Source organism: Salvelinus fontinalis, chromosome 12, assembly GCF_029448725.1.
Source record: "Salvelinus fontinalis isolate EN_2023a chromosome 12, ASM2944872v1, whole genome shotgun sequence".
NCBI lineage: Eukaryota > Metazoa > Chordata > Actinopteri > Salmoniformes > Salmonidae > Salvelinus > Salvelinus fontinalis.
Window position 1 is genome coordinate 2,633,196 of NC_074676.1, and position 25,259 is coordinate 2,658,454.

The 25,259-nt window shown below is 42.2% G+C and overlaps 1 protein-coding gene across 1 annotated transcript in view; it reads right to left on the minus strand.

Moving 5' to 3' along the window:
* The window catches only part of LOC129866619 (tyrosine-protein phosphatase non-receptor type 9-like), a 48,342-nt gene that overhangs the window by 17,235 nt on the left and 5,848 nt on the right, over positions 1–25,259 (minus strand). The window contains exons 2-3 of the mRNA XM_055939380.1: positions 5,554–5,697; positions 4,283–4,372 (exon numbers count right to left, since the gene is read on the minus strand). Coding sequence (XP_055795355.1) covers positions 4,283–4,372; positions 5,554–5,697 — 234 coding nt within the window. The remainder of the gene's footprint in view (positions 1–4,282; positions 4,373–5,553; positions 5,698–25,259) is intronic.

Genomic DNA, 25,259 nt, shown 5'->3' on the forward strand with positions numbered 1-25,259 from the left:
GGTGAACCAGGCGAGGCAATCATTAGAGAAACCAAGGCTGTCGAGTCTGCCAATGAGGATGTGGTGATTGACAGAGTCAAAGGCCTTGGCCAGGTCAATGAATACGGCTGCACAGTATTGTTTCCTATCGATGGCGGTTACGATATCGTTTATGACCTTGAGCGTGGCTGAGGTGCACCCATGACCAGCTCTGAAACCAGATTGCATAGCAGAGAAGGTGTGGTGGGATTCGAAATGGTCGGTAATCTGTTTGTTGACTTGGCTTTCGAAGACCTTAGAAAGGCAGGGTAGGATAGATATAGGTCTGTAGCAGTTAGGGTCAAGGGTGTCCCCCCCTTTGAAGAGGGGGATAACCGCAGCTGCTTTCCAATCTTTGGGGATCTCAGACGACACGAAAGAGAGGTTGAAGAGGCTAGTAATAGGGGTGGCAACAATTTCAGCAGATAGTTTTAGAAAGAAAGGGTCCAGATTATCTAGCCCGGCTGATTTGTAAGGGTCCAGATTTTGCAGCTCATTTAGAACATCAGCTGACTGTATTTGGGAGAAAGAGAAATGGGGAAGGCTTGGGCGAGTAGCAGAGGGGAGGGCAGTGCTGTTGTCCGGGGTAGGGGTAGCCAGGTGGAAAGCATGGCCAGCCGTAGAAAAATGCTTATTGAAATTCTCAATTATACTGGATTTGTCGGTGGTGATAGTGTTTCCTATATTCAGAGCGGTTGGAAGCTGGGAGGAGGTGTTCTTATTCTCCATGGACTTTACGGTGTCCCAGAACTTTTTTGAATTTGTTTTGCAGGAAGCAAATTTCTGCTTGAAAAAGCTAGCCTTGGCTGTTCTAACTGCCTGTGTATATTGGTTTCTGGCTTCCCTGAAAAGTTGCATATCACGGGGGCTGTTCGATGCTAATGCAGAACGCCATAGGATGTTTTTCTGCTGGTTAAGGGCAGTCAGGTCAGGAGAGAACCAAGGGCTATATCTGTTCCTGGTTCTAAATTTCTTGAATGGGGCATGCTTATTCAAGATGGTGAGGAAGGCATTTAAAAAAAATGACCAGGCATCCTCTACTGACGGGATGAGATCAATATCCTTCCAGGATACCCCGGCCAAGTCGATTAGAAAGGCCTGCTCGCTGAAGTGTTTCAGGGAGCGTTTGACAGTGATGAGTGGAGGTCGTTTGACCGCTGACCCATTACGGATGCAGGCAATGAGGCAGTGATCGCTGAGATCTTGGTTGAAAACAGCAGAGGTGTATTTGGAGGGCAAGTTTGTTAGGATGATATCTATGAGGGTACCCGTGTTTACGGAATTGGGGTGGTACCTGGTAGGTTCATTGATAATTTGTGTGAGATTGAGGGCATCAAGCTTAGTTTGTAGGGTGGCTGGGGTGTTGAGCATGTTCAAATTTAGGTCGCCTAGCAGCACGAGCTCTGAAGATAGATGGGGGGCAATCAGTTCACATATAGTGTCCAGAGCACAGCTGGGGGCAGAGGGTGGTCTATAGCAGGCGGCAACGGTGAGAGACTTGTTTTTAGAGAGGTGGATTTTTAAAAGTAGAAGTTCAAATTGTTTGGGAACAGACCTGGATAGTATAACAGAACTCTGCAGGCAGTCTTTGCAGTAGATTGCAACACCGCCCCCTTTGGCCGTTCTATCTTGTCTGAAAATGTTGTAATTAGGGATGAAAATGTCAGAATTTTTGGTGGTCTTTCTAAGCCAGGATTCAGACACGGCTAAAACATCCGGGTTGGCAGAGTGTGCTAAAGCAGTGAACAAAACAAACTTAGGGAGGAGGCTTCTAATGTTAACATGCATGAAGCCAAGGCTATTACGGTTACAGAAGTCATCAAAAGAGAGCGCCTGGGGAATAGGAGTGGAGCCAGGTACTGCAGGGCCTGGATTCACCTCTACATCACCAGAGGAACAGAGTAGGAGTAGGATAAGGGTACGGCTAAAAGCTATGAGAATTGGTCGCCTAGAGCTACTAGAGCAGAGAGTAAAAGGAGGTTTCTGGGGGCGATAAAATAGTTTAAAGGAATAATGTACAGACAAAGGTATGGTAGGATGTGAATACAGTGGAGGTAAACCTAGGTATTGAGTGATGATGAGAGAGATATTGTCTCTAGAAACATCATTGAAACCAGGTGATGTCATCGCATATGTGGGTGGTGGAACTGAGAGGTTGGATATGGTATAGAGAGCAGGGCTAGAATCTCTACAGTGAAATAAGCCAATAAACACTAACCAGAACAGCAATGGACAAGGCATATTTACATTAAGGAGAGGCATGCTAATCGAGTGATCAATAAGGGTCCAGTGAGTAGAGGTTGGTTGGGGTCGTGGCGATCCAGACAGCTGGCCGGGTATATGGCTATCGGTAGCAGCATAGGATGGAGGTCTGTTTGTAGATACCTCGTGCGTTTCCGTCCGTAGGTTAGTGGGGTTCCGTGTAGTGGGGTTCCGTGTAGTGGGGTTCCGTGTGGTAGAGGGGATCAATCCGAATTGGCAAAATAGATATAGTGACCCAAGGAAAAAAATAAAATAAATAAATAATAATAATAGTTGTCCGATATACTTTTTCAAATAGCAGCCGATAAGACAGCTAACGATTAGCGGGCCTCAGATGAGCGTTCAGGTAACGTCGGGACGGAGGTGCCAGTTGGATAAATCCCTCGGGCAGATAACGTCGGCAGTCAGTCGCGGCAGTCAGTCGTGAAGGCCCGGTGGGGTTCCGTATCTGCAGCAGTAACAAAAGAAACGGGTCCGGATGGTGATGAACTCCTCAGCTGGCTAGCTCCAGAATGATTTGAGTTTGCTCCGGGGTCGACGTAAGCCAATAGTCACACGGTTTGCAGCTAGCTAGCTGCGAAATCAAGGTGCAAGTGTCCAGAGCCTGCGGCTGGAATCCGGGGAAACTGAGAGAAAAAGAGTCCCGGAATGCTCCGTTCCGAGTCGCGTTGCACAAAAGTGCCGGTAGATTATCGAGCTAAAGGAATAGCTGATGACCACTAAACGTGGGCAGCTGAAACACCAACGCTAGCCAGCAAACCGGCTAATTTCGGGGCAGCTACAGATTAGCTTCTGGCTAGCTATCGGAGTAGCTTCTGGTTAGCTTTCAGGCTAGCTTCTGAATTAGCCCCTGGTTAGCTTCCACGATGGATTTTCAGATTGAGGTAAATAACACTTTTTGTAATTGGTGAAGCGGGTTGCAGGAAAGCTTTTGCAGGAAAGCTTTTGTAGTTGAGTTCTTGGATAATAAAATAAATAAAAGATATGCGAAGAAAGGTGTAAATATATATATATACAGGACACGACAATACGGAACAGAAAAAGACGTCTGAACTGCTAAGCCACCTTGGGGTACATGCACTACAATATGGTTGATATGGTTGATTGTTACCTGTGGATGCCTTGTTCATCTTGCCCGGTCAGAGACTAAAATGTGAGCTAGTTTTGCCCTGTATTTATTTTTTCACGCTTACATAAAATGATGATTCATTTTTTCTTTTAAAGCATTGTAAACTTTATTTTTGGTCCAGTGGATGGTCGGTCTGTGGCCATGACTGTGTGAGTGGTTGCATTTCTCCACTCCTATCCCTTGACTGTTTACAGGAACAATGGTGAGGTGTTTGCTCTGTCCCTGTACTACAGATTGCCCTTTAACCTTTGTAGCCTTCTGCCCGGTGTGTTTAACTTGTCTAAAATACGGTATCTTTTTTCTAGTTGAGTATATTATTTATATTGTTTTGGGTTGTCTTGTAAGACTGAATAAACAGAGGTTTCAACCCAAAAAAACCTTCTGATTCCAGGTGGACCATGAGCTGTATCTTTGTTGCTGCAGACACCAACCCCAAATACTCATAGTCGTAAAAGAAAAAACAGATGATCCCAGAGCATTTCCTACACTGTCCCCCCCCCCCCATCCTGACGAGAGCATCCTCCTAATGGAATGGGAGTGAGAGGCGTTGAGATGGTATGTGTCATGACATTACCGTCTCTGTCTTGCGAGCCGTGCATGGCCCATTGCACTGACTGACTAACTAACGGCCCCGGGGAGGGGAATCGACATCCGCTACATAGAGGACAACTAACGCAATGAGTCTGGTCCTGGAGTTGTTTTAGCGTTCATCTTTTTTCAGCATCTGGGTCGTGTTCGGGAGGCACGACGCGGAAGAAAACATTTTGACACGGAGTGAAACGAAGAGATGGTTAAGATGGTTGTTGTAGGCTTAATGCCACAGAGGGTTGCCAAAGCTGCCATACGCCTTTGCACACACACTATTAAACTCACCAGCACAGTGAACTTCCCACTGAGCAGCTCCGAATGCAGAGGTTCCTCCTGAGGCTGTAGTTTGACGATGCCCTCTTTCAGACGCGTCTCCTGGACACATGAAAAAATAAGAGTTAAGGGAACATCAGGCCTGTGAAGTCTACAGGCTTTTGTTCCAGTCCAGCACTAACACACTTGATTCAAATGATCCAAATCCACCTAAACCGTCTTCAATGTAGGCCACTACTATCAGTTGAATCAGGTGTGGTAGTGCAGGACTGCATTTCCCCATCCCAGACCTAGTGTGTCTCTTCAGTGATTGGTCTTTCCTTCATCTGCATTGGCTTGATTAAAGGCTGGAAGGATGAAAGGGGAAAGGGGGATACCTAGTCAGCTGTACAACCGAAATGTGTCTTCCGCATTTAACCCAACCCCTCTGAATCAGAGAGGTGCGGGGGGCTGCCTAAATCGACATCCATGTCTTCGCAGGCAATATATGATGAGACAAAAATAGAGCTTTTTGGTCTAAACTCCACTCGCCGTGTTTGGAGGAAGAAGGATGAGTACAACCCCAAGAACACCATCCCAACCATGAAGCATGGAGGTGGAAACATCATTCTTTGGGGACACTTTTCTGCAAAGGGGACAGGACGACTGCACCGTATTGAGGGGAGGATGGATGGGGCCATGTATCGCGAGATCTTGGCCAATAACCTCCTTCCCTCAGTAAGAGCATTGAAGATGGGTCGTGGCTGGGTCTGACAACAACCCGAAACACACAGCCAGGGAAACTAATGAGTGGCTCCGTAAGAAGCATCTCAAGGTCCTGGAGTGGCCTAGCCAGTCTCCAGACCTGAACCCAATAGAACATCTTTGGAGGGAGCTGAAAGTCCGTATTGCCCAGCGACAGCCCCGAAACATCTGGAGAAGGTCTGTATGGAGGAGTGGGCCAAAATCCCTGCTGCAGTGTGTGCAAACCTGGTCAAGAACTACAGGAAACGTATGATCTCTGTAATTGCAAACAAAGGTTTCTGTACCAAATATTAAGGTCTGCCTTTCTGGTGTATCAAATACTTATGTCATGCAATAAAATGCTAATTAATTACTTAAAAATCATACAATGTGATTTTCTGGATTTTTGTTTTAGATTCCGTCTCTCACAGTTGAAGTGTACCTATGATCAAAATTACAGACCTCTACATGCTTTGTAAGTAGGAAAACCTGCAAAATCGGCAGTGTATCAAATACTTGTTCTCCCCACTGTACATACATACACAAATACACACACTTACCCTGTAGCTGTGGAAGAGCTCAATGGCTCGCAGCACGTCAAACTTGCGCGCCATGAGGAACTTGACGGCCACTTCCCAGGACAGCTGGGACACTCCATGCTGAGTGGTCCACTTGTTGATTTCCTCCAGAAACTGTTTGGTAGCCTAAAAACACAGAGATGCGGTCACACACCATGACTGTGTCCTAAATGGCACCATATTCCCTAGCACACTGCTTTTGAATGGCACCCTTTTCCATATATAGTGCATTTCCTTTGATCAGAGTCCTATGGGCCCTGGTCAAAAGTAGTGCACTATATAGGGCATATGGTGCCATTTGGGATACAACCTATGTACTCACTCCACAGAGATAATAAAAGAGACTAGAAGAAGTGAAAGAAGAAGTAAAAAATTATACATCCTATGAGGAAGTGGTGTTGGTGTCTGTATGGCCTTTACCATGAGAGAGCATTTAATTTCATAAAGAGAGAAAGGGTGTTGGAAGACAGTGGTGACTTTGCTGCATGAAAAAAATAAGATACCAACAAAAACAGAGGTTCAACTTGTAGGTATAGCACGTTGTGCTTCCACATTTCTGTACTTCCAAGCCTTTTGTTAGCTGGGACTAGCAGTTGAGTAAAAAGTGCTGGGCTATTCAACTAATCAGAACAACTTGGATTCCATAAACCCTACCTCTATCAAACCTGCCATAAGAAATACACGGAGCTTGTATGCAGAAAACAGACTTGCAGTCCTCCAATCTTGAATAGTTATGGTTAAATTATTGAGATCTAAGATTGCACCATCAGCTTCAAGAAATTGTGTGCGTTCTTGCACTTGATTTAAGGAATGGGGTCTTAAAACAAAAATGGATGTACACTGAATTAAAGATAAAACGCAACACGTAAATTGTAGGTCCCATGTTTCATGAGCAGAAATAAAAAAAAATCCCCAAAATGTTCTTGATGCACAAAACGCTTATTTCTCTCAAATTTAGCGCACAAATTTGTTTATATCCCTGTTAGCGATCATTTCTCCTATGCTAAAATAATCCATCCACCCGACAGGTGTGGCATATCAAGAAGCTGATTAAACATGATTACATAGGTGCACCTTATGCTGGGGACAATAAAAGGCGACCTTAAAAATGTGCAGTTTTGTCACACAACACAATGTCACAGATGTATCAAGTTTTTGAGGGAGCGTGCAAGAACCGACTGCAAGAATATCCACCAAAGCTGTCGCCAGATAATTGAATATGTACTTCTCTACCATAAGCTGCCTCTAAAGTCGTTTTAGACCATGCTAGCCCAGGACCTCCACATCGGGCTTCTTCACCTGTGGGATCGTCGGGGGGGGGGGTAATAAAGCACTTTTGTGGGGAAAAAAACTCACCGATTGGTTGGGCCTGGCTCCTCAGTAAAATCTTGCAATTGTTGCAGGTTGAATTTATATTTTTGTTCAATATAGATTTCATGCACACCCATGTGCACACACACACACTTTACACAAAGACGGACAGACACACCCTTTGGCCACTAGGAAGGTTTAGCAAAATTACCTTTAGGTAAGTGATTACGGCAGCATCATTTTACATGAACAATGCCTGGGACTGTTTTTTCTCATGTTGATTTACCCCAATATAACTATGTACACAAAATTCCCATTTCAGCACTCAGCTCAGTTACCTATGCATTCTCCATGAACTACAGGGCTGAGTAGATATTTTTTCTTTCACCTTTATTTAACCAGGTAAGCTAGTTGAGAACAAGTACTTATTTACAACTAGGACCTGGCCAAGATAAAGCAAAGCGGTGCGACACAAACAACAACACAGAGTTACACATGGAATAAACAAGCGTACGAGATAGACAAGATCAACGTAATGTTTTTCAAAGAGTAAAAAGTCATGTGCATAGAGTTAATCATGTTTTATAGAAGAATGCTATGAAAAATAACATTACCTAGGTGCTAGATTTCAATACTGAGTCTTTTCAGAATTGCATCCCTTTATCTGATAGCTGACTGTCAAGGTGGACCATTAATTTCCTGTCTCTCATATCACACCATCTTCCACTCCAGACACCAGGCCTGAAGGTGCTCATTCAAAGCTCATTCAAACTTCCCCATTAAATAGAATAACTAAATATTTAACCAACACATTTGGACAAAAATTGTTCAATAACACTATCAGTATTGAAATCTACAGTAGTGTAAGAAGGCACTAGCGAACCCCCAGCTATATTATGTTTCAGCTAGCAAAGAGACCAATCTAAGCGTGCACACCCTCTATCTATGTCCTCCCAAAAGGCTTCCGGAATTTTGTTGGTGGGCGAGCCCAGCCAGGCAGCACCAGCGAGCTGTCACAGAAGATAGAGGCTAATGAAAGCTCAAGCTCAGAGCAAGTTCCGCTTCCCCAGCCAGCGAGAGGGGGAAGTCAACTATGGGGAGTCAGAATCTCTTCACGAATACAGAAAGCTACTGATGAGCAGAGCTGAAAAGGACAGGATGCCACTGTCCTCCTCTCACAAAGCTCGGGATTTCAAAGACAAACTGATGCATGTCAGAGGCTCCAATACTATTCAAACCGCTAAAATCCGGAGGAGGAAGCTAACTTAACTACATAATTGTTAAAAAAAAAAAAAAAAAAAACTCACTGTGTGGCTGCATTGTTGAGTTTTCACCATGTGGTTGTTTCATTCTCATTCGGATGTTTGTTGCCCTGTGTATCATTCATTTATTTTAACTGATAAATCAAAGCAAGCGTCACATTGGCCCGGTCCTTTAAGACATCTCATGTACAAAGCATTTCCTCTGGATGCAGGTGGTGTTTAACTAAAGGAGGTGGGCCTATATCTAATATCAGATTATCAGTACATTTTAAAGTGCTCTGATTTGACATGATACTTTGTTAACTCTATGTAAACAATCTTGGTGGTTTAAATGCAAATTCGATATAAAATCTGTCCAAAAAAAATGTATAGCTAATATTGGTCAACTTATATATCGGTTTGACTCTACATAAAATTCAACCAGGAACCCTGGACTCCCAGAGCAGATGAAGGGATGCTAGTCTTGATGCTATTCAAAGAGCCCAACTACCGGGATTCGATTCCAGTCCACTAAGTTGTGATGTACAGTACCAAACGTTTGAACACACCTACTCATTCAAGGGTTTCTCTTTATTTTTACTATTTTCTACATTGTAGAATAATAGTGAAGACATCAAAACTATGAAAAAAAAACACATATTCAATCATGTGGTAACCAAAAAGTGTTAAACAAATCAAAATACATTTTAGATTTGAGATTCTTCAAAGTAGCCACCCTTTGCCTTGATGACAGCTTTGCACACTCTTGCATTCTCTCAACCAGCTTCATGAGGTAGTCACCTGGAATGCATTTCAATTAACAGGTGTGCCTTGTTAAAAGTTAATTTGTGGAATTTGTTTCCTTAATGCGTTCAGGCCTTCATGGTTAAATTGCTGCAAAGAAACCACTACTAAATACTCAGTCTCCGCAGATGCAAAAATACTGAATCTTAGGAGTTGATTCCTAGAGGAATCGAAGCTTGTCACCCAGAAATGGGAGTCGACATCGGGAGTTGACAGGCAAAGAGTCGAGGAATCTATTTTCACTAGCACAAAGTTGGAGGCAACCAAGTTGCAGATGAGTTGCATTGAGGTGTTTCACAAAGCAATCAAGTAGTAACTCAGTTGCAAGAAACCCAAAATTGTGGGAAAGTTGCTTTGTTTAACTCCAGCTTAAGGTACAGTTAAAATCAGGTTTGAGTTTAGGGTTAGGATAAGGGTTAAGGTTAGAGTAAGAGCTAGGGATAGTTGTAATGTTGTTGACATTTATTGAAGATCTACAAACCGTGTACTTGGGACTATCCAAACAAAATGTTACCGAAACAGGTTTGTGTGTGTGAATAAACTAGTGAAAATTAACGTGGTTCAATATTCATAAATATTCTCGAACTTTCTGGTTCACAAAAAAACATTGAACCTTCACAGTTCACACTTGAAGCTGAACCAAGAGGAGGACCCATTACTGACTTCAAGACAGTTCACCTGAATTAGAAATGTACCTAGGTGCAGGAATGGACTCCTAAAAAGTAGTCTATGGACCCTGACTGTCCCCAACACAGATTCTGGGCCTGTTTGCTTAGCTACAGTTTATAGCAGTCATGAGAATTAGGTCTAAACAAAGAGTTCTACTTCGAAGGAAATATTTTGGCACAAATTCTGTGAATCAAGACGATACGTGCAAATATTTACATATCTTTGAGGAATTCAGTACGCACTTCCTCAAATGGGGGTTCTGCTGGTTACACATGCTGTAATAAAAACAATCATTTGTGAGACATTTTCTTTTCAATGCAAGTCTTCCGCTCTCACGGATCTCGATCCCTCGGCATGAAGCCAAACCTGACTGCTTTCTCTATGAAGAGGTCACAGCCTTCCCATATGCTCTGCCCAAAGTCTGTTGATTCTCCTTAAAAGCCTAAGATATCAGGGAGAGGGAGGGAGAGAGAGCTTGAGGGAGAGAGAGTAGCTATCAGACATTAGTAGTTAGGTTAATATTAGTCAGGAAGTTATCTTTGGCTCACACGTAGAGGGGAGAGTCAATCAATATCAAGTGAATAGACAGAGAGTGCACATTTTAAACCGGTCTGAACGATATACGAACCGCAAGCGACAGAGTTCATATTAAAGCCCGACCAATATGTTTTTTTTTTTTTAAATTTGGGTCCGATACGATTCTGATTTGTTTGGGGGGGGGGGGGGGGGGACTTTTCAATGCCTACACATCTGCCGATATACTGATAAAAGCAGGGAAATTAAAAAAGGAACATCTTTTCCACACCGAGTTCTCATAAATTGCCATCCAAAACAGGAATTATCCAAGAAATATACTTCAAATGTTGACTTCTTACATTGTGACACCATAGGAACGGCTGCAAGGGTTCAGATAAGCATGAGATTCCCTTTTTCCATCATATTTATTGAATATCCGTTATTGGTGGAATTATCGTCCGGTATCGGTAAAAGGCCAACAGTGGCCGATAAGATCGGTGAAAGGATGCATCTGTTTGGCTCTAGTTCATACATCAGTTGAGCATTAATGTTGACCATTCCCAGCCCAATTCTATTCACCCACATTAGAGGTCAAAACATATCTTTTGTTGTCACCATCGGAGTATCCATTCAAGCAATAGGAGTACATTTTGGTCTGTATTTGAGCAGCCACCGCTGTCTATACAATGCTCAATCCAGTCCAAATCTAGTCAGCCACCAAATTTATAAACACTCAAGACTTAAGCCTGAATGTTTAAAAAACATTTCCATGGATTTACAGTGCATTCGTGACGTATTCAGAGCCCTTGACTTTTTCCACATGTTGTTATGTTAAAGCCTTATAATAAAATGGATTAAATTGTTGTTTTTTTCCACCTCAAACTACACACAATACCCCATAATGACGAAGCAAAAACAGGTTCTTACAAATAAATAACTGAAATATCACAATTACATAAGTATTCAGACTCTTTACTCAGTACTTCGTTGAAGCACCTTTGGCAGCGATTACAGCCTAGAGTCTTCTCGGGAATTACGCTAAAAGTTGGCACACCTGTATTTGGGGAGTTTCTTCCATTCTCCTCTGCAGATCCTCTCAAGCTGTCAGGTTGGATGGGGAGCGTCGCTGCACAGTGATTTTCAGGTCTCTCCAGTGATGTTCGATTAGGTTCAAGTCCGGGCTCTGGATGGACCACTCAAGGATATCCCCATTGGATGATGCTGCCCCCACCACGCTTGAAGCATGGTGGTGGCATCATCATCCTGTGGGGATAGTTTTCAGTGGCAGGGACTGGGAGACAAGAGAGGATCGAGGCAAATATGAGGCCTTAATGAAAACCTGCTCCAGAGCACTCAGGTCCTCAGACTGGGGGGAAGGTTCACCTTGCAACAGGACAACGATACTAAGCACACAGCCAAGACAATGCGGGAGTGGCTTCGGGACAAGTCTCTAAATGTCCTTGAGTCACCCAGACAGAGCCCGGACTTGAACCCGATCAAACATCTCTGGAGAGACCTGAAAGCAAAAAAATGAATCCCCTTTGGCATGTTTCCTATTTTGTTGCATTACACCTGTAATTTAAATGGATATTTATTTGGATTTCATGTAATGGACATACACAAAATAGTTCAAATTAGTGAAGTGATTTTTTTTATTTTATTGTTTAAAATAAATTCTGAAAAACTCCCACAAAAAAAAACAGTAAAGTGGTGGGTGCATATGTATTCACCCCTTTGCTACGAAGCCCCTAAATAAGATCTGGTGCAACCAATTACCTTCAAAAGTGACATAATAGTTATATAAGTCCACCTGTGTGCAATCTAAGTGTCACAAGATCACAGTTATATATATACATACACACACACACACAGTCTGCAACACCACTAAGCAAGGGTCACCACCAAGCAAGAGGCACCATGAAGAACAAGGAACTCTCCAAACATTTCAGGGACAAAGTTGCGGAGAAGTACAGATCAGGGTTGGGTTATAAAAAAATATCCAAAACTTTGAACATCCCACAGAGCACCATTGAATCCAATATTTAAAAAAATGGAAAGAATATGGCACCACAACAAACCTGCCAAGAGAGGGCCGCCCACCAAAACTCATGGACCAGGCAAGGAGGGCATTAATCAGAGAGGCAACAAAGAGACCAAAGATAACCCTAAAGGAGCTGCAAAACTCCACAGCGGAGATTAGAGTATCTGTTCATTGGACCACTTTAAGCCGTACACTCCACAGAGCTGGGCGTTACGGAAGAGTGGCCCCAAAAAAAATTCTCAAAGAAAGAAATAAGCAAACACGTTTGGTGGTGTTCACCAAAAGGCATGTGGGAGACTCCCCAAACATATGGAAGAAGGTACTCTGGTGAGATGAGACTAAAATTGAACTTTTTGGCCATCAAGGAAAACGATATATCTGGCGCAAACCCAACACCTCTCTCCGCAGCATCATGCTGTGGGGATGTTTTTCTATTGGCAGGGACTGGGAAACTGGTCAGAATTGAAGGAATGATGGATGGCGCTAAATACAGGGGAATTCTTGAGGGAAACCTGTTTGTCTTCCAGAGATTTGAGACTGGGACAGAGGTTCCCCTTCCAGCAGGGCAATGACCCTAAGCATACTGCTAAAGCAACACTCCAGTGGTTTAAGGGGAAACATTTTTAAGTCTTGGAATGGCCTAGTCAAAGCCCAGACCTCAATCCAATTGAGAATCTGTAGTATGACTTAACTTCTTTGGGGTAGGGGGCAGTATTTTCACGTCTGGATGAAAAGCATGCCCAGAGTAAACGGCCTGCTACAAAGCCATAAAAGCTAGAATGTGCATATTATTAGTAGATTGGGATAGAAAACACTGTGAAGTTTCTAAAACTGATTGAATGATATCTGTGAGTATAACAGAACTCATCAGGCAGGCAAAAACCTGAGAAAAAAATCCAACCAGGAAGTGGGAAATCTGAGGTTGGTCGATTTTCAACTCAGCTCCTATTGAAGATACAGTGGTAGTGATATTGGTAATGTTGCACTTCCTAAGGCTTCCACTAGATGTCAACAGTCGTTAGAACCTTGTCTGATGCCTCTACTGTTTAGTGGGGCCGAAGGAGAGAGGAATGAGTCAGGTCTGCCATGAGGTGACCATGCTCTGACCATGCGCGTTCACGTGAGAGTGAGCTCTGTTCCATCGCACTTCTGAAGACACAGGAATACTCCGGTTGGAACATTATTGAAGAATTATGTTAAAAACATCCTAAAGATTGATTCAATACTTCGTTTGTCATGTTTTTACGGACTGTAAAAACTTTTCGTCCGTACTTTGCGCTGGACCTGCCCGCGCGTCGTGAGTTTGGAAAGTGTACGGAACGCTAGAACAACGAGGAATTTGGACATAAATGATGAACATTATCGAAACAAAACATACATTTATTGTGGAACTGGGATTCCTGGGAGTGCATTCTGATGAAGATCAAAGGTAAGTAAATGTTTATAATGTTACTTCTGACTTTCTGTTGACTGCATAATATGGCGGCTATATTTGTGTCTTAAATTGGGCTCTGAGCGACGACTCAGATTATTGCATGGTTTGCTTTTTTTGTAAAGGTATTTTGAAATCTGACACAGCAGTTGCATTAAGGAGAAGTGCATCTAAAATTCCATGCATAACAGTTGTATCTTTTAGCAATGTTTATTATGAGTATTCTTGTAAATTGATGTGGCTCTCTGCAAAATCAAAGTATGTTTTGTGACTTCTGAACGTAAGGCACCAATGTAAACTCAGATTTTTGGATATAAATATGAACTTTACCCAACAAAACATACATGTATTGTGTAACATGAAGTCCCGTGAGTGTCATCTGATGAAGATCAAAGGTTAGTGATTAATTTGATCTATATTTCTGCTTTTTGTGAATCCTCTCTTTGGCTGGAAAAATGGCTGTGTTATTCTGTGAATAGGCACTCACCTAACATAATCGTTTGGTTTACTTTCGTTGCGAAAGCCTTTTTGAAATCGGACACTGTGGCTCGATTTACAACAAGTGTATCTTTACAATGGTGTAAAATACATGTATGTTTCAGGAATTTTAATTATGGGATTTCTGTTGTTTTGAATTTGGCGCCCTGCAGTTTCACTGGCTGTTGAAGAGGTGGGACGCTACCGTCTCACGTACCCTAGAGAGGTTAAAGATTGCTGTACACCAGCGGAACTCATCCTAATTGAAAGAGCTGGAGCTGTTTTGCCTTGAAGAATGGGCAAAAATCCCAATGACTAGATGTGTCAAGCTTATACAGTTGTGGCCAAAAGTTGAGAATGACACAAATATTAATTTCCACAAAGTTCGCTGCTTCAGTGTCTTTAGATATTTTTGTCAGATGTTACTATGGAATACTGAAGTATAATTACAAGCATTTCATAAGTGTCAAAGGCTTTTTGACAATTACATGAAATTGATGCGAAGAGTCAATATTTGCAGTTGACCCTTCTTTTTCAAGGCCTCTACAATCCACCCTGGCATGCTGTCAATTAACTTCTGGGTCACATCCTGACTGATGTCAGCCCATTCTTGCATAATCAATGCTTGGAGTTTGTCAGAATTTGCAGGTTTTTGTTTGTCCACCCGCCTCTTGAGGATTGACCACAAGTTCTCAATGGGATTAAGGTCTGGGGAGTTTCCTGGCCATGGACCCAAAATATCGATGTTTTGTTCCGAGCCACTTAGTTATCACTTTTGCCTTACGGCAAGGTGCTCCATCGTGCTGGAAAAAGGCATTGTTCATCACCAAACTGTTCCTCAATGGTTGGGAGAAGTTGCTCTCGGAGGATGTGTTGGTACCATTCTTTATTCATGGCTGTGTTTAGGCAAAATTGTGAGAGTGAGCCCACTCCCTTGGCTGAGAAGCAACCCCACACATGAATGGTCTCAGGATGCTTTATTGTTGGCATGACACAGGACTGATGGTAGCACTCACCTTGTCTTCTCCGGACATGCTTTAATTCCGGATGCCCCAAACAATCGTAAAGGGAATTCATCAGAGAAAATGACTTTACCCCAGTCCTCAGCAGTCCAATCCCTGTACCTTTTACAGAATATCAGTCTGTCCCTGATGTTTTTCCTGGAGAGAAGTGGCTTCTTTGCTGCCCTTCTTGACACCAGGCCATCCTCCAAAAGTCTTCGCCTCATTGTGCGTGCAGATGCACTCAAACCTGCCTGCTGCCATTCCTGAGCAAGCTCTGTACTGGTGGTGCCCCGATCCCGCAGCTGAATCAACTTTAGGAGACGGTTCTGGCGCTTGTGGACTTTCTTGATCGCCCTGAAGCCTTCTTCACAACAATCGAACCGCTCTCCTTGAAGTTCTTGATGATCCAATAAACGGTTGATTTAGGTGCAATCTTACTGGCAGCAATATTCTTGCCTGTGAAGCCATTTTTGTGCAAAGCAATGATGATGGCACGTGCTTCCTTGCAGGTAACCATGTTTGACAGAAGAAGAACAATGATTCCAAACACCACCCTCCCTTTGAAGCTTCCAGTCTGTTATTCTAACTGAATCTGCATGACAGCCGTGCCCTCGTCAACACTCACACCTGTGTTAACGAGAGAATCAGTGACATGATGTCAGCTGGTCCTTTTGTGGCAGGGCTAAAATGCAGTGGAAATGTTTTTTGGGGATTCAGTTCATTTGCATGGCAAAGAGGGACTTTGCAATTAATCTGATCACTCATAACATTCTGGAGTATATGCAAATTGACATCATACAAACTGAGGCAACAGACTTTGTGAAAATTAATATTTGTGTCATTCTCAACTTTTGGCCACAACTGTAGAGACATATCCCAAGAGACTTGCAGCTGTAATTACTGCAAAAGGTGGCTCTACAAAGTATTGAATTTGGGGGGGGGGGGGGTGAATAGTTAAGCACGCCCAAGTTCTGTGTTTTTGTCTTGTTTGTTGTTTGTTTCACAATAAAAATATTTTGCATCTTCAAAGTGGTAGGCATGTCGTGTAAATCAAATTATACATTTTTTGAGGGGTTTGTATTTTAATTCCAGGTTGTAAGGCAACAAAATAGGAAAAACGCCAAGGGGGGTGAATACTTTCGCAAGCCACTGTAGCTGTGCATCAATGCTACCCATCCAACCTAACAGAGCTTGAGAGGATCTGCAGAGAAGAATGGGAGAAACTCCCCAAATACAGGTGTGCCAAGCTTGTAGCATCATACCCAAGAAGAATCAATGCTGTAATCATCACCAAAAAGGTGCTTCAACAAAGTACTGAGTAAAGTGTCTGAATAATTATGTAAATGTAAAACATTTATTTTTATTAGCAAAACATTCTAAAAAACAGTTTTTGCTTCATCATTACGGGGTATTGTATGTAGATTGTGAGGGGGGGGGGAAAACAATCTAATACATTTTAGAATAAGGCTGTAACGTAACAAAATGTGAAAAAAGTCAACGGGTCTGAATACTTTCCGAAGACACTGTATACACACCTGTATTTGGGGAGTTTCATCCATTCTCCTCCGCAGATCCTCTCAAGCAAAAACAGCTTTGTAGAAAATTTGGGAAATTTATTCAGTCAATACATGTTAGAGTCACCATTGGGAGCAATTACAGCTGTGAGTCTTCCTGTTTAAGTCTCGAAGAGCTTTCCACACCTGGATGGTGCAACATTTCCCATTATTCCAGTATGTGATGAAAAGCAGACATCCTAGAGGAAAACCTGTTTTTTGCCTGTGTTTAGCTCCATTCCGTTAATTTTTTATCCTCAAAAACTCCCCAGTCCTGAACAATTTCAAGCATACCCATAACATGATGCAGTCATCACTATGCTTGAAAATATGGAGAGTGGTACTCAGTAATGTGTTTTTTGTATTGGATTTTTCCTAAACACAACACTTTGTATTCAGGACAAAAAGTGAATTGCTTTGCCACATTTTTTGCTGTATTACTTTAGGGCACGTTCCAGACTTAGAAAAGGCACCTATGCACTTCTCAGTATTTGGTATTTAGACGTACCTTTTTCAATGACGTAACGTGCTCTGCAGGTGTGGCTACCTTGCCCACTCTGAATAAATGTAACTCAACCGCTAAAAACCATCCCACTTGCTGGCCAACAGATTTTCTCGTGGAGTTTTCATTCAATGGGGTTTTCAGTACATTTAGCTTAAGCCATCCCTTTAAATACAGTGTATCTTTAGTTATAATTTTGTCAGACAATAGAATACATAGAGAGAACAGGCCAGAATATAGGGATCAATGAAAGAAGCAATCTATGCATATTTGTCTGTTTCAAAGCCAAATGGTAGATTTTAAAATACTTTGATCTTGTAGATTGTTAAGGCAAATCTTAGTGTTAGGAAAGTTTGTATGAATAATAAAAATGGGTTGGAGAGCCTTCACAGAAAATAAATTGATGAATAAAATAAATAATGGATTGATTCATCCTGAAAATTGTCATATTCAAATTCAATCCAGAAAATATTGGAAGGTGGGGGCAACAACAAAAAAAAGTATACAATAGGGATTGAACAATAATCATACCCTAATTCTCACTACTCGTGGAACTGTATAACACCGGTCCATTCGTCATGAACCATGCGCCAGGCTTCAGGTTTAACCTGCTACGTGTGGTCTGAGTTCCACAATGATTCAAATAGGCTTACATGTCCCAAATTATTGGAACACGTGGACTACTATGATCCACTACTGCTAGAAAACCTCAGGAACAACTGAAAAGGACGTGACGGAGGAAAGAAAACTAAATGGAATGCAATGATGCTAAAAAACATGTATGTGGTATTACTGACTGTGGCTCCTGATAATTGGCTAATATTTAACATAATTCAAATTGTAAAATAAAACTGAGAAAAGCCCTGGCATGTAATCAAAACATTCCAAAGCACATACGTCAACCTCGACAGGTCCAGCCCTACAGAAGCCGAGGTCACCAAATGTTCATCCACACACGTTATGAGGGCACACAATAAAAATTCGGAATAACGGCACATCTATTTATATCCAAAGGAAAAGGGGCCGCAATACATGTTCTGTTGATATGATCTTCAGTTTGCTTCCATATGGCTGGTTTCACATTTGTCTCCAGGGATAATAAGGGAAAAATGTGTATTTTACAATCCCCTTCTCCAAATGGATTACTAATTTACCCAGCTCTTAACAATTTCTAAATTACAGTGCATGGAGAATGCTGTTATTTCTAATAAAAAAATGATAAAAAAAGCTTTTTCCACTTGGAACCGGCAGGTTCGATCAACCTTGTTCATAGTTTCCACATGCGTAAAGGTGGTGGAATGAGGGAATTAAGTAACGGTCAAAATACGGCGTATCTGTAGATACATTTCCACCACACCTTAATTTGTTCTAGCCCCACCTCAAATGAATAGCAGGTGAATCGTATGCTTAAGTTCAAGGTCAGAATAGGAAGAGAAAAGTGCATAAAAAGCGAATTACGTTCTATTTACGTACGCTTAACTCAGGTTGGAATCGGGTCCTTCGTGCCTTGTTGCAAACAGGATGCATGTTTTGGAAATATTTTTATTCTGTACAGACTTCCTTCTTTTCCCTCTGTCAATTAGGTTAGTATTGTGGAATAACTACAATGTTGTTGATCCATCCTCAGTTCTCCCATCACAGCCATTAAACAAACTGTTTTAAAGTCACCATTGGCCTAGTGGTGAAATCCCCTCCGGCAACTGAGTTAGGAAAAAGCCAGTATCTTTGTAGTGACTGGGTGTATTGATACATCATCCAAAGTGTAGTTATATGCTTTATATACACACCATGCTTTTTAAATTCACCCCTATACCAGAAGGTGCCCTTCTTCGCGAGGCATTGGAAAACCTCGCTGGTCTTTGTGGTTGAATCTGTGTATGACATTCACTGCTCGACTGAGGGACCTTACAGATAAATTGTATGTGTGGGGTACAGAGATGAAGTAGTCATTTCAAAATCAAGTTAAACACTATTATTGCACAAAGAGTGAGTCCATGCAACTTATGCGACTTGTTCAGTAAATTTGTAGTCCTAAACGTATATATAGTGGCAAGAAAAATTACATGAATCGAGGAACTACCTGGATTTCTGCATGTTGGCCATTCTGCAATTGGCCATAAAATGTCATCTGATCTTCATCTAAGTCACAAAAAGAGACAAACAGTCTGCTTAAACTAATAACACACTAACAATTATACATGTTCATGTCTTTATTGAACACACCGTGTAAACCTTCACAGTGTAGGGTGGAAAAAGAATGTGAACCCTTGGATTTAACCACTGGTTGGACCTCCTTTGGCAGCACTAAACTCAACCAAGCGTTTTCTGTAGTTTCGGATTAGACCTGTACAACAGTCAGGAGGAATTTTGGACCATTAATGTTTACAAAACTGTTTCAGTTCAGCAATATTCTTAGGATGTCTGGTGTGAACCGCATTCAAGGTCATGCCACAGCATTTTAAGTTGGGTTGAGGTCAGGACTGACTGGTCCACTCCAGAAGGTGTATTTTCTTCTGTTGAAGCCATTCTGTTGTTGATTTACTTCTGTGTTTTGGGTCGTTGTCCTGTTACATCACCAAACTTCTGTTGAGCTTCAATTGGAGGACAGGTAGCCTAACATTCTCATGCAAAATGTCTTGATAAACTTGGGAATTCATTTTCCCGTCGATGATAGCAAACTGTCCAGGCCCTGTGGCAGCAAAGCAGCCGCAAACCATGATGCTCCCTCCACCAGACTTTACAGTTGGGATGAGGTTTTGATGTAGGTGTTTCTCCACACATAGTTCCTTCCAAACAACTCCACTGTAGTTTCATCTGTCCACAGAATATTTTACGGCAGTGGCTTCTTCCGTGGTGTACTCCCATGAACACAATTCTTGTTTAGTGTTTTACGAATCGTAGACTTGTCAACAGAGATGTTAGCATGTTCCAGAGATTTCTGTTAGTCTTTAGCTGACATTAGGATTCTTCTTAACCTCATTGAGCATTCTGCGCTGTGCTCTTGCAGTCATCTTTGCAGGATGGCCACTCCTAGGGAGAACAGCAACGGTGCTGAACTTTCTCCATTTATAGACAGTGTGTCTTACCGTGGACCAATGAACATCAAGGCTTTTAGAGATACTTTTGTAACGCTTTCCAGCTTTATGCAAGTCAACAATTCTTAATCTTAGGTCTTCTGAGATCTCTTTTGTTCAAGGCATGGTTCACATCAGGTAATGCTTCTTGTGAATAGGAAACTCAAAACGTTCATATAGGGCAGGGCAGCTCTAACCAACATCTCCAATCTCATCTCATTGATTGGAGTCAAGGTTAGCAAACTCCTGACTCCAATTAGCTTTTGGAAAAGGCATTAGCCTAGGGGTTCACATACTTTTTCCAACCTACACTGTGAATGTTTAAATTATGTATTCAATATAGACAAGAAAAGTACAATAATTTATGTGTTATTAGTTAAGCACACTGTGTTTGTCTATTGGTGTGACTAAGATGAAGATCAGATCACATTTTATGACTAATTTATACAGAAATCCAGGTCATTCCAAAGGGATCACATACTTATTCTTGCCACTGTAGGCTTGCCAAAAAGGGGTTGAATACTTGACTCAAGACATTTCAGCTTTTCATTTGCAATTCATTTGTAAAGATGTTAAAACACATTATTCCACTTTGTGTAGGCCAGTGAAAAAATATATTTCAAATTCAGGCTGTAACAACAAATTGTGGAAAAAGTCAAGGGGTTTGAATAATTTCTGAAAGCACTGTATATCACATTAAGACTTGGCCCTGATTTAAAAAAATATATGGCCATTTATATTTAGTGGGAGTGTGACTCCATTACCAGGTGACCTTGACCTGCGACAAAATAGTGTCAAAAGGCTCAGGAAGAATTCAAATCCCCAAATACTTTTTTTGTACATGTACATTTTTCATTCTTTCTGGCGGTGACACTTTGGTTGATACAATGTCACGTGCTAGCTTGATCTCATTGGGTCAAATTTAGCTGAAAATTCCCTTGCTTCCGAGAGAGTGAAAAACATGAAACCCCAAAGCTAGCTAATTAATGCCTACACAGCCATTAAACAGTTCCACGAGATCAAAAGATTAATGCAGGTAAACATTAAATTATCCTGCAGAGCGCCATCTAAACCAATTCCAAGGAAAATGGTTTGCAACTTAGGCTACTCCATCAAAACTGGTCACCAGTTTACAAGATGAAGCAGCAAATGATGTAGCCCATGCCATTGCAATTATTTGTCTCGCACTTTTTTTTTATCCAAATGCAATCTTACTGTGGAAAACCACTTAAACCTTGTACTTATCCCAGAAACATGCCTTGAATTAGGTTGAATATTTTGACACACTAGCTCTCTAAAGATATGGGACTCCTCTAAAGAGTTCCATTTCAAAGCAATGTGGTCTTGAGAAGACTCATATCACCCAGAAGACTGACCTGTTCATTCAATTAAAACCCCAAAGCTAGGACACGATGTGATGCAAGTATTGCACAAATAACAAAAAAGTGCAGAGCAATGGCCAGAATTGCATAGTACAGATATAGGCTATGAAACGAACGCAAGGTTCTAGTCTAATGTCGTTGAAAATGTTTTAAATGATTGGCTATTAAAACATCCGCATCTTCATTCTACATTGTCTAGGAAAGTTAAAAAATAGATTACGATGACAGCATAAGACATACAGGCTAGAATCTAAAAGAAACAAGCCAGGCCTTATAGTCATGCTAAATGTTTGAGCTGATAAGTACAACAATGTTAAGGGTGATTCATACGTAACATGATCATGATTATTGCTGATCCACTTCTCTCGACATTAGCCACATGTGGAAAGTGCCATCCTATCATGTTCAGTCCAGTCAGTCCCACTTGGCACGAGTTGATACTAAACAGGAAGTGTCATGTTGCATTCTTTCTATCCCCCACTTTTTCTTCCTGTCATGGTTCCTGGTAGACAACTACCTGCCCCTCCCCCAACACACACAAATTAACCCCACAATGGCAGTATCACTCCAGTCCAGTCGAAATGCTTTCAACAGCTGCCTGAAAGTGAAGATCCACCATACTAGCACAGTCCCCCAGAGGCCCCCTGCTACAACCGGACACAGCCAAGCTGAGGCGCTAATAACCCAGCCTACAAGCCTCCAGCCCTCCACCATGGCTGGGCCTGCAGAGGAAATTAAGTGCCCAGATAAGAGTCTCTACACACCTCACTCCGCCGATGGACGTGAGTGCGCATGGGCGGAGTCAGATGTTTCTTAGCACCGCGCACTTTTGTCCTATTCATCAGTGTGTTCCACCCAGAGAGATGGTCCGCCTTGGGTAGTGTATATCCACTAGGGGGCTTGGGGTTCCCGAGTAGCTTACCAAGCAAGAGGGTCTGAAGCGCTTGATTGTAGCTAGTGACGACATTTTAAGTTCCGGATCCGGTGTTCTATATGCCCTTTGTTTACAAATACTAGCTAGCTACATGTATGGCTAGTATGGTGTTCTATGCTTTTTGATGCTACTTAAGGATTTAACTAGCTACAGAAGCAAACACATCTCTACAATTTGGAAGAGCTTGAAATGCTCTTACTACCCAAGAGGAGAAATAAAAACGAGGGAGAAAATTACGTTTGTCCACTGAAAACTACATGAGAGGACAATGGAGAATAGAGGTCTCTTGTCCAACCTATGTGAAGCATTGTTGAGGAAAGACATTTTCAATACTTTTGGACGTTGGCTGCCAGATTTGACGACTTGCTTCACAGTAGCTTGCTCCTCACATCTCGCATGAGACAACACAGGATTTTGTTGCTTATTCCTCAGCAGCAAAATGGGCTGAAATCTAACTTTGAACTTCCGATCCGGTGCAATGCCAGTTACAAGCAAACGTGTCTTTTTGAATTGCAATTGCTGTAAAATGGGCAGAAATTTGAGGGCCAATGGAATGATCAGTTTTGTGCAGGAGCTGTCAGAAAACATATTAGGATATGAGCTCTGGTAAACTCGGGCAATCGAGTACTACAACGGCTTTTTCCTCAATGGTCCTGATGGCAGTCTGCAACGCAAGGTACTGCTTCGCCATGATCGACGTGGGCGCATTTGGTCAGGAGGGAGATGCGGGAATCTTCTTGCAAGGCAAGTTCAGGTCCCAACACATTGCAGGCCAGTTGCCGCTACCTAAGTGCTTTCCGGAGACCCAGACACCGAGCCCATATATCTTCATGTGAGACGAGGCATTCCCTCGGGTAATCATGATGCGACCATATCCAGGTAAGATACATTTTAGCGTGTTACTATACATGTGCATGCGAATTCTGTAGTTGCCATGGCGCCCTAGTAGCAGCCTAAGCCGAGAAATATGTACATAGCTTTTTTGTTTTCGATAACATTGAGTTTTATTGTATATTTATGGTGGCTTTGATCCACAGATCTGTAGATGAACTGGCAGGTCAACTCTTTTTTTCTTGGCTAGCTGGCAAAAAAATTTTTTTTTTTGCACACTGTACCTAGCTTTTTTGTTTCACCTGGCTGCTGGTTCCTGATATTTTTAAAACACCAATTGAAGAGTCACATGAAGCAGTAGAAATGCAGTGCTTAAGCAGAGGGCTCGTAGTGAGGACGACTGGCTACTACTCTGAACTGTGGGTGGTGAGCTTTCTGTCAACCAGAGCTGCTGAGGCATCACCCAAGTGGGATGCTACAAAGAGTGAAGGAGGTGAGGTCCTGAAGCTACATGACTCTGACTGGTTCCCAGAGTAGCCCTCCACATGATCATCACCAGACGCTTCATTAACCATCTCCAAGACCACCTTCTTCTGATCACGAACTGTCCCTCTCCATCTTTGGAGGATGTATGCATTCAAAGACTTGGCCTCTGTTGGTGGAACTAACTATAGCTAGGCTAATCATGATAATGTATTGCTCGTTTGATTTTTGAAGCACGTTGTGATTGCCATGTTATACATATGTGAAAATTATACCAATATAGAACTTATACTGAACAAAAATATAAGTGCAACTTGTAACAATTTCAATGATTTTACTGAGTTACAGCTCATAAGGAAGTGAGTCAATTGAGATAAGTTCATTAGGTCTAATCTATGGATTTCACAACTGGGCATGGTCACAGACATGGGTGGGCATAGGCCCATCCACTGGGGAGCCAGGCCCAGCCATTCAGAATGAGATTTTTCCCAACATAAAGGGCTTTATTACAGACACAAATAGTCATCAGCTGTCCGGGTGACTGGACTCAGACGATTCCGCAGGTGAAGAAGCCAGATGTGGAGGTCCTGGGCTGGTGTGGTTACACGTGGTCTGCAGTTGTGAGGCTGGTTGGAAGTACTGCCAAATTCTCTAAAATGACTGAGGCAGTTTACAGTAGAGAAATTAACATTAAATTCTCTGTCAACAGCTCTGGTGGACATTTCTGCAGTCAGCATGGCAATTGCACATTCCCTCAACACCTGAGACATCTGTGGCATTGTGTTGTGTGACAAACCTGCACATTTGAGAGTGGCCTTTTATTGTCCCCAGCACAAAGTGCACCTGTGTAGTGATCATGCCATTAAATAATTTTCTTTATATGTCACACCTGTCACGTGGACAGATTATCTTGACAAATGTGTGCACATAATTTAAGAGAAATAAATCTGTGTGGATATAGAACACTTCTGGGATCTTTCAGCTCATGAAATATGGGACCAACACTTTACATGTTGCGTTTATATTTTTGTTGAGTATACATGCTAGGGATGTGACAAATGTAAAAAATATATATATAATAATCTTAACGTTTTAACTGATTTCATCAAATGACATGAATTCATATATGGTCCTGTGTATGACTGCTAGGGGGCAGTGCAGTTAAATCTACCGCAGTCCTGGCTACCTACCAGATGGCACTCAACTTACTGTTGTCCCCCACCCACTCAGCAACTATGGTATGAATGCAGTTTTAGGCTCTCTGTTGTGTGCCTCTCCTCCATGTTCTCAGTACGTGGGTCTTCTCATCAATGTAGTACATCAATGATGTCGCTCTTGCTACTGGTGAGTCTAATCCACCTCTACGCAGACGACACAATTCTGTATACTTCTGGCGCTTCTTTGGACAGTGTTAACAACCCTCCAGACGAGCTT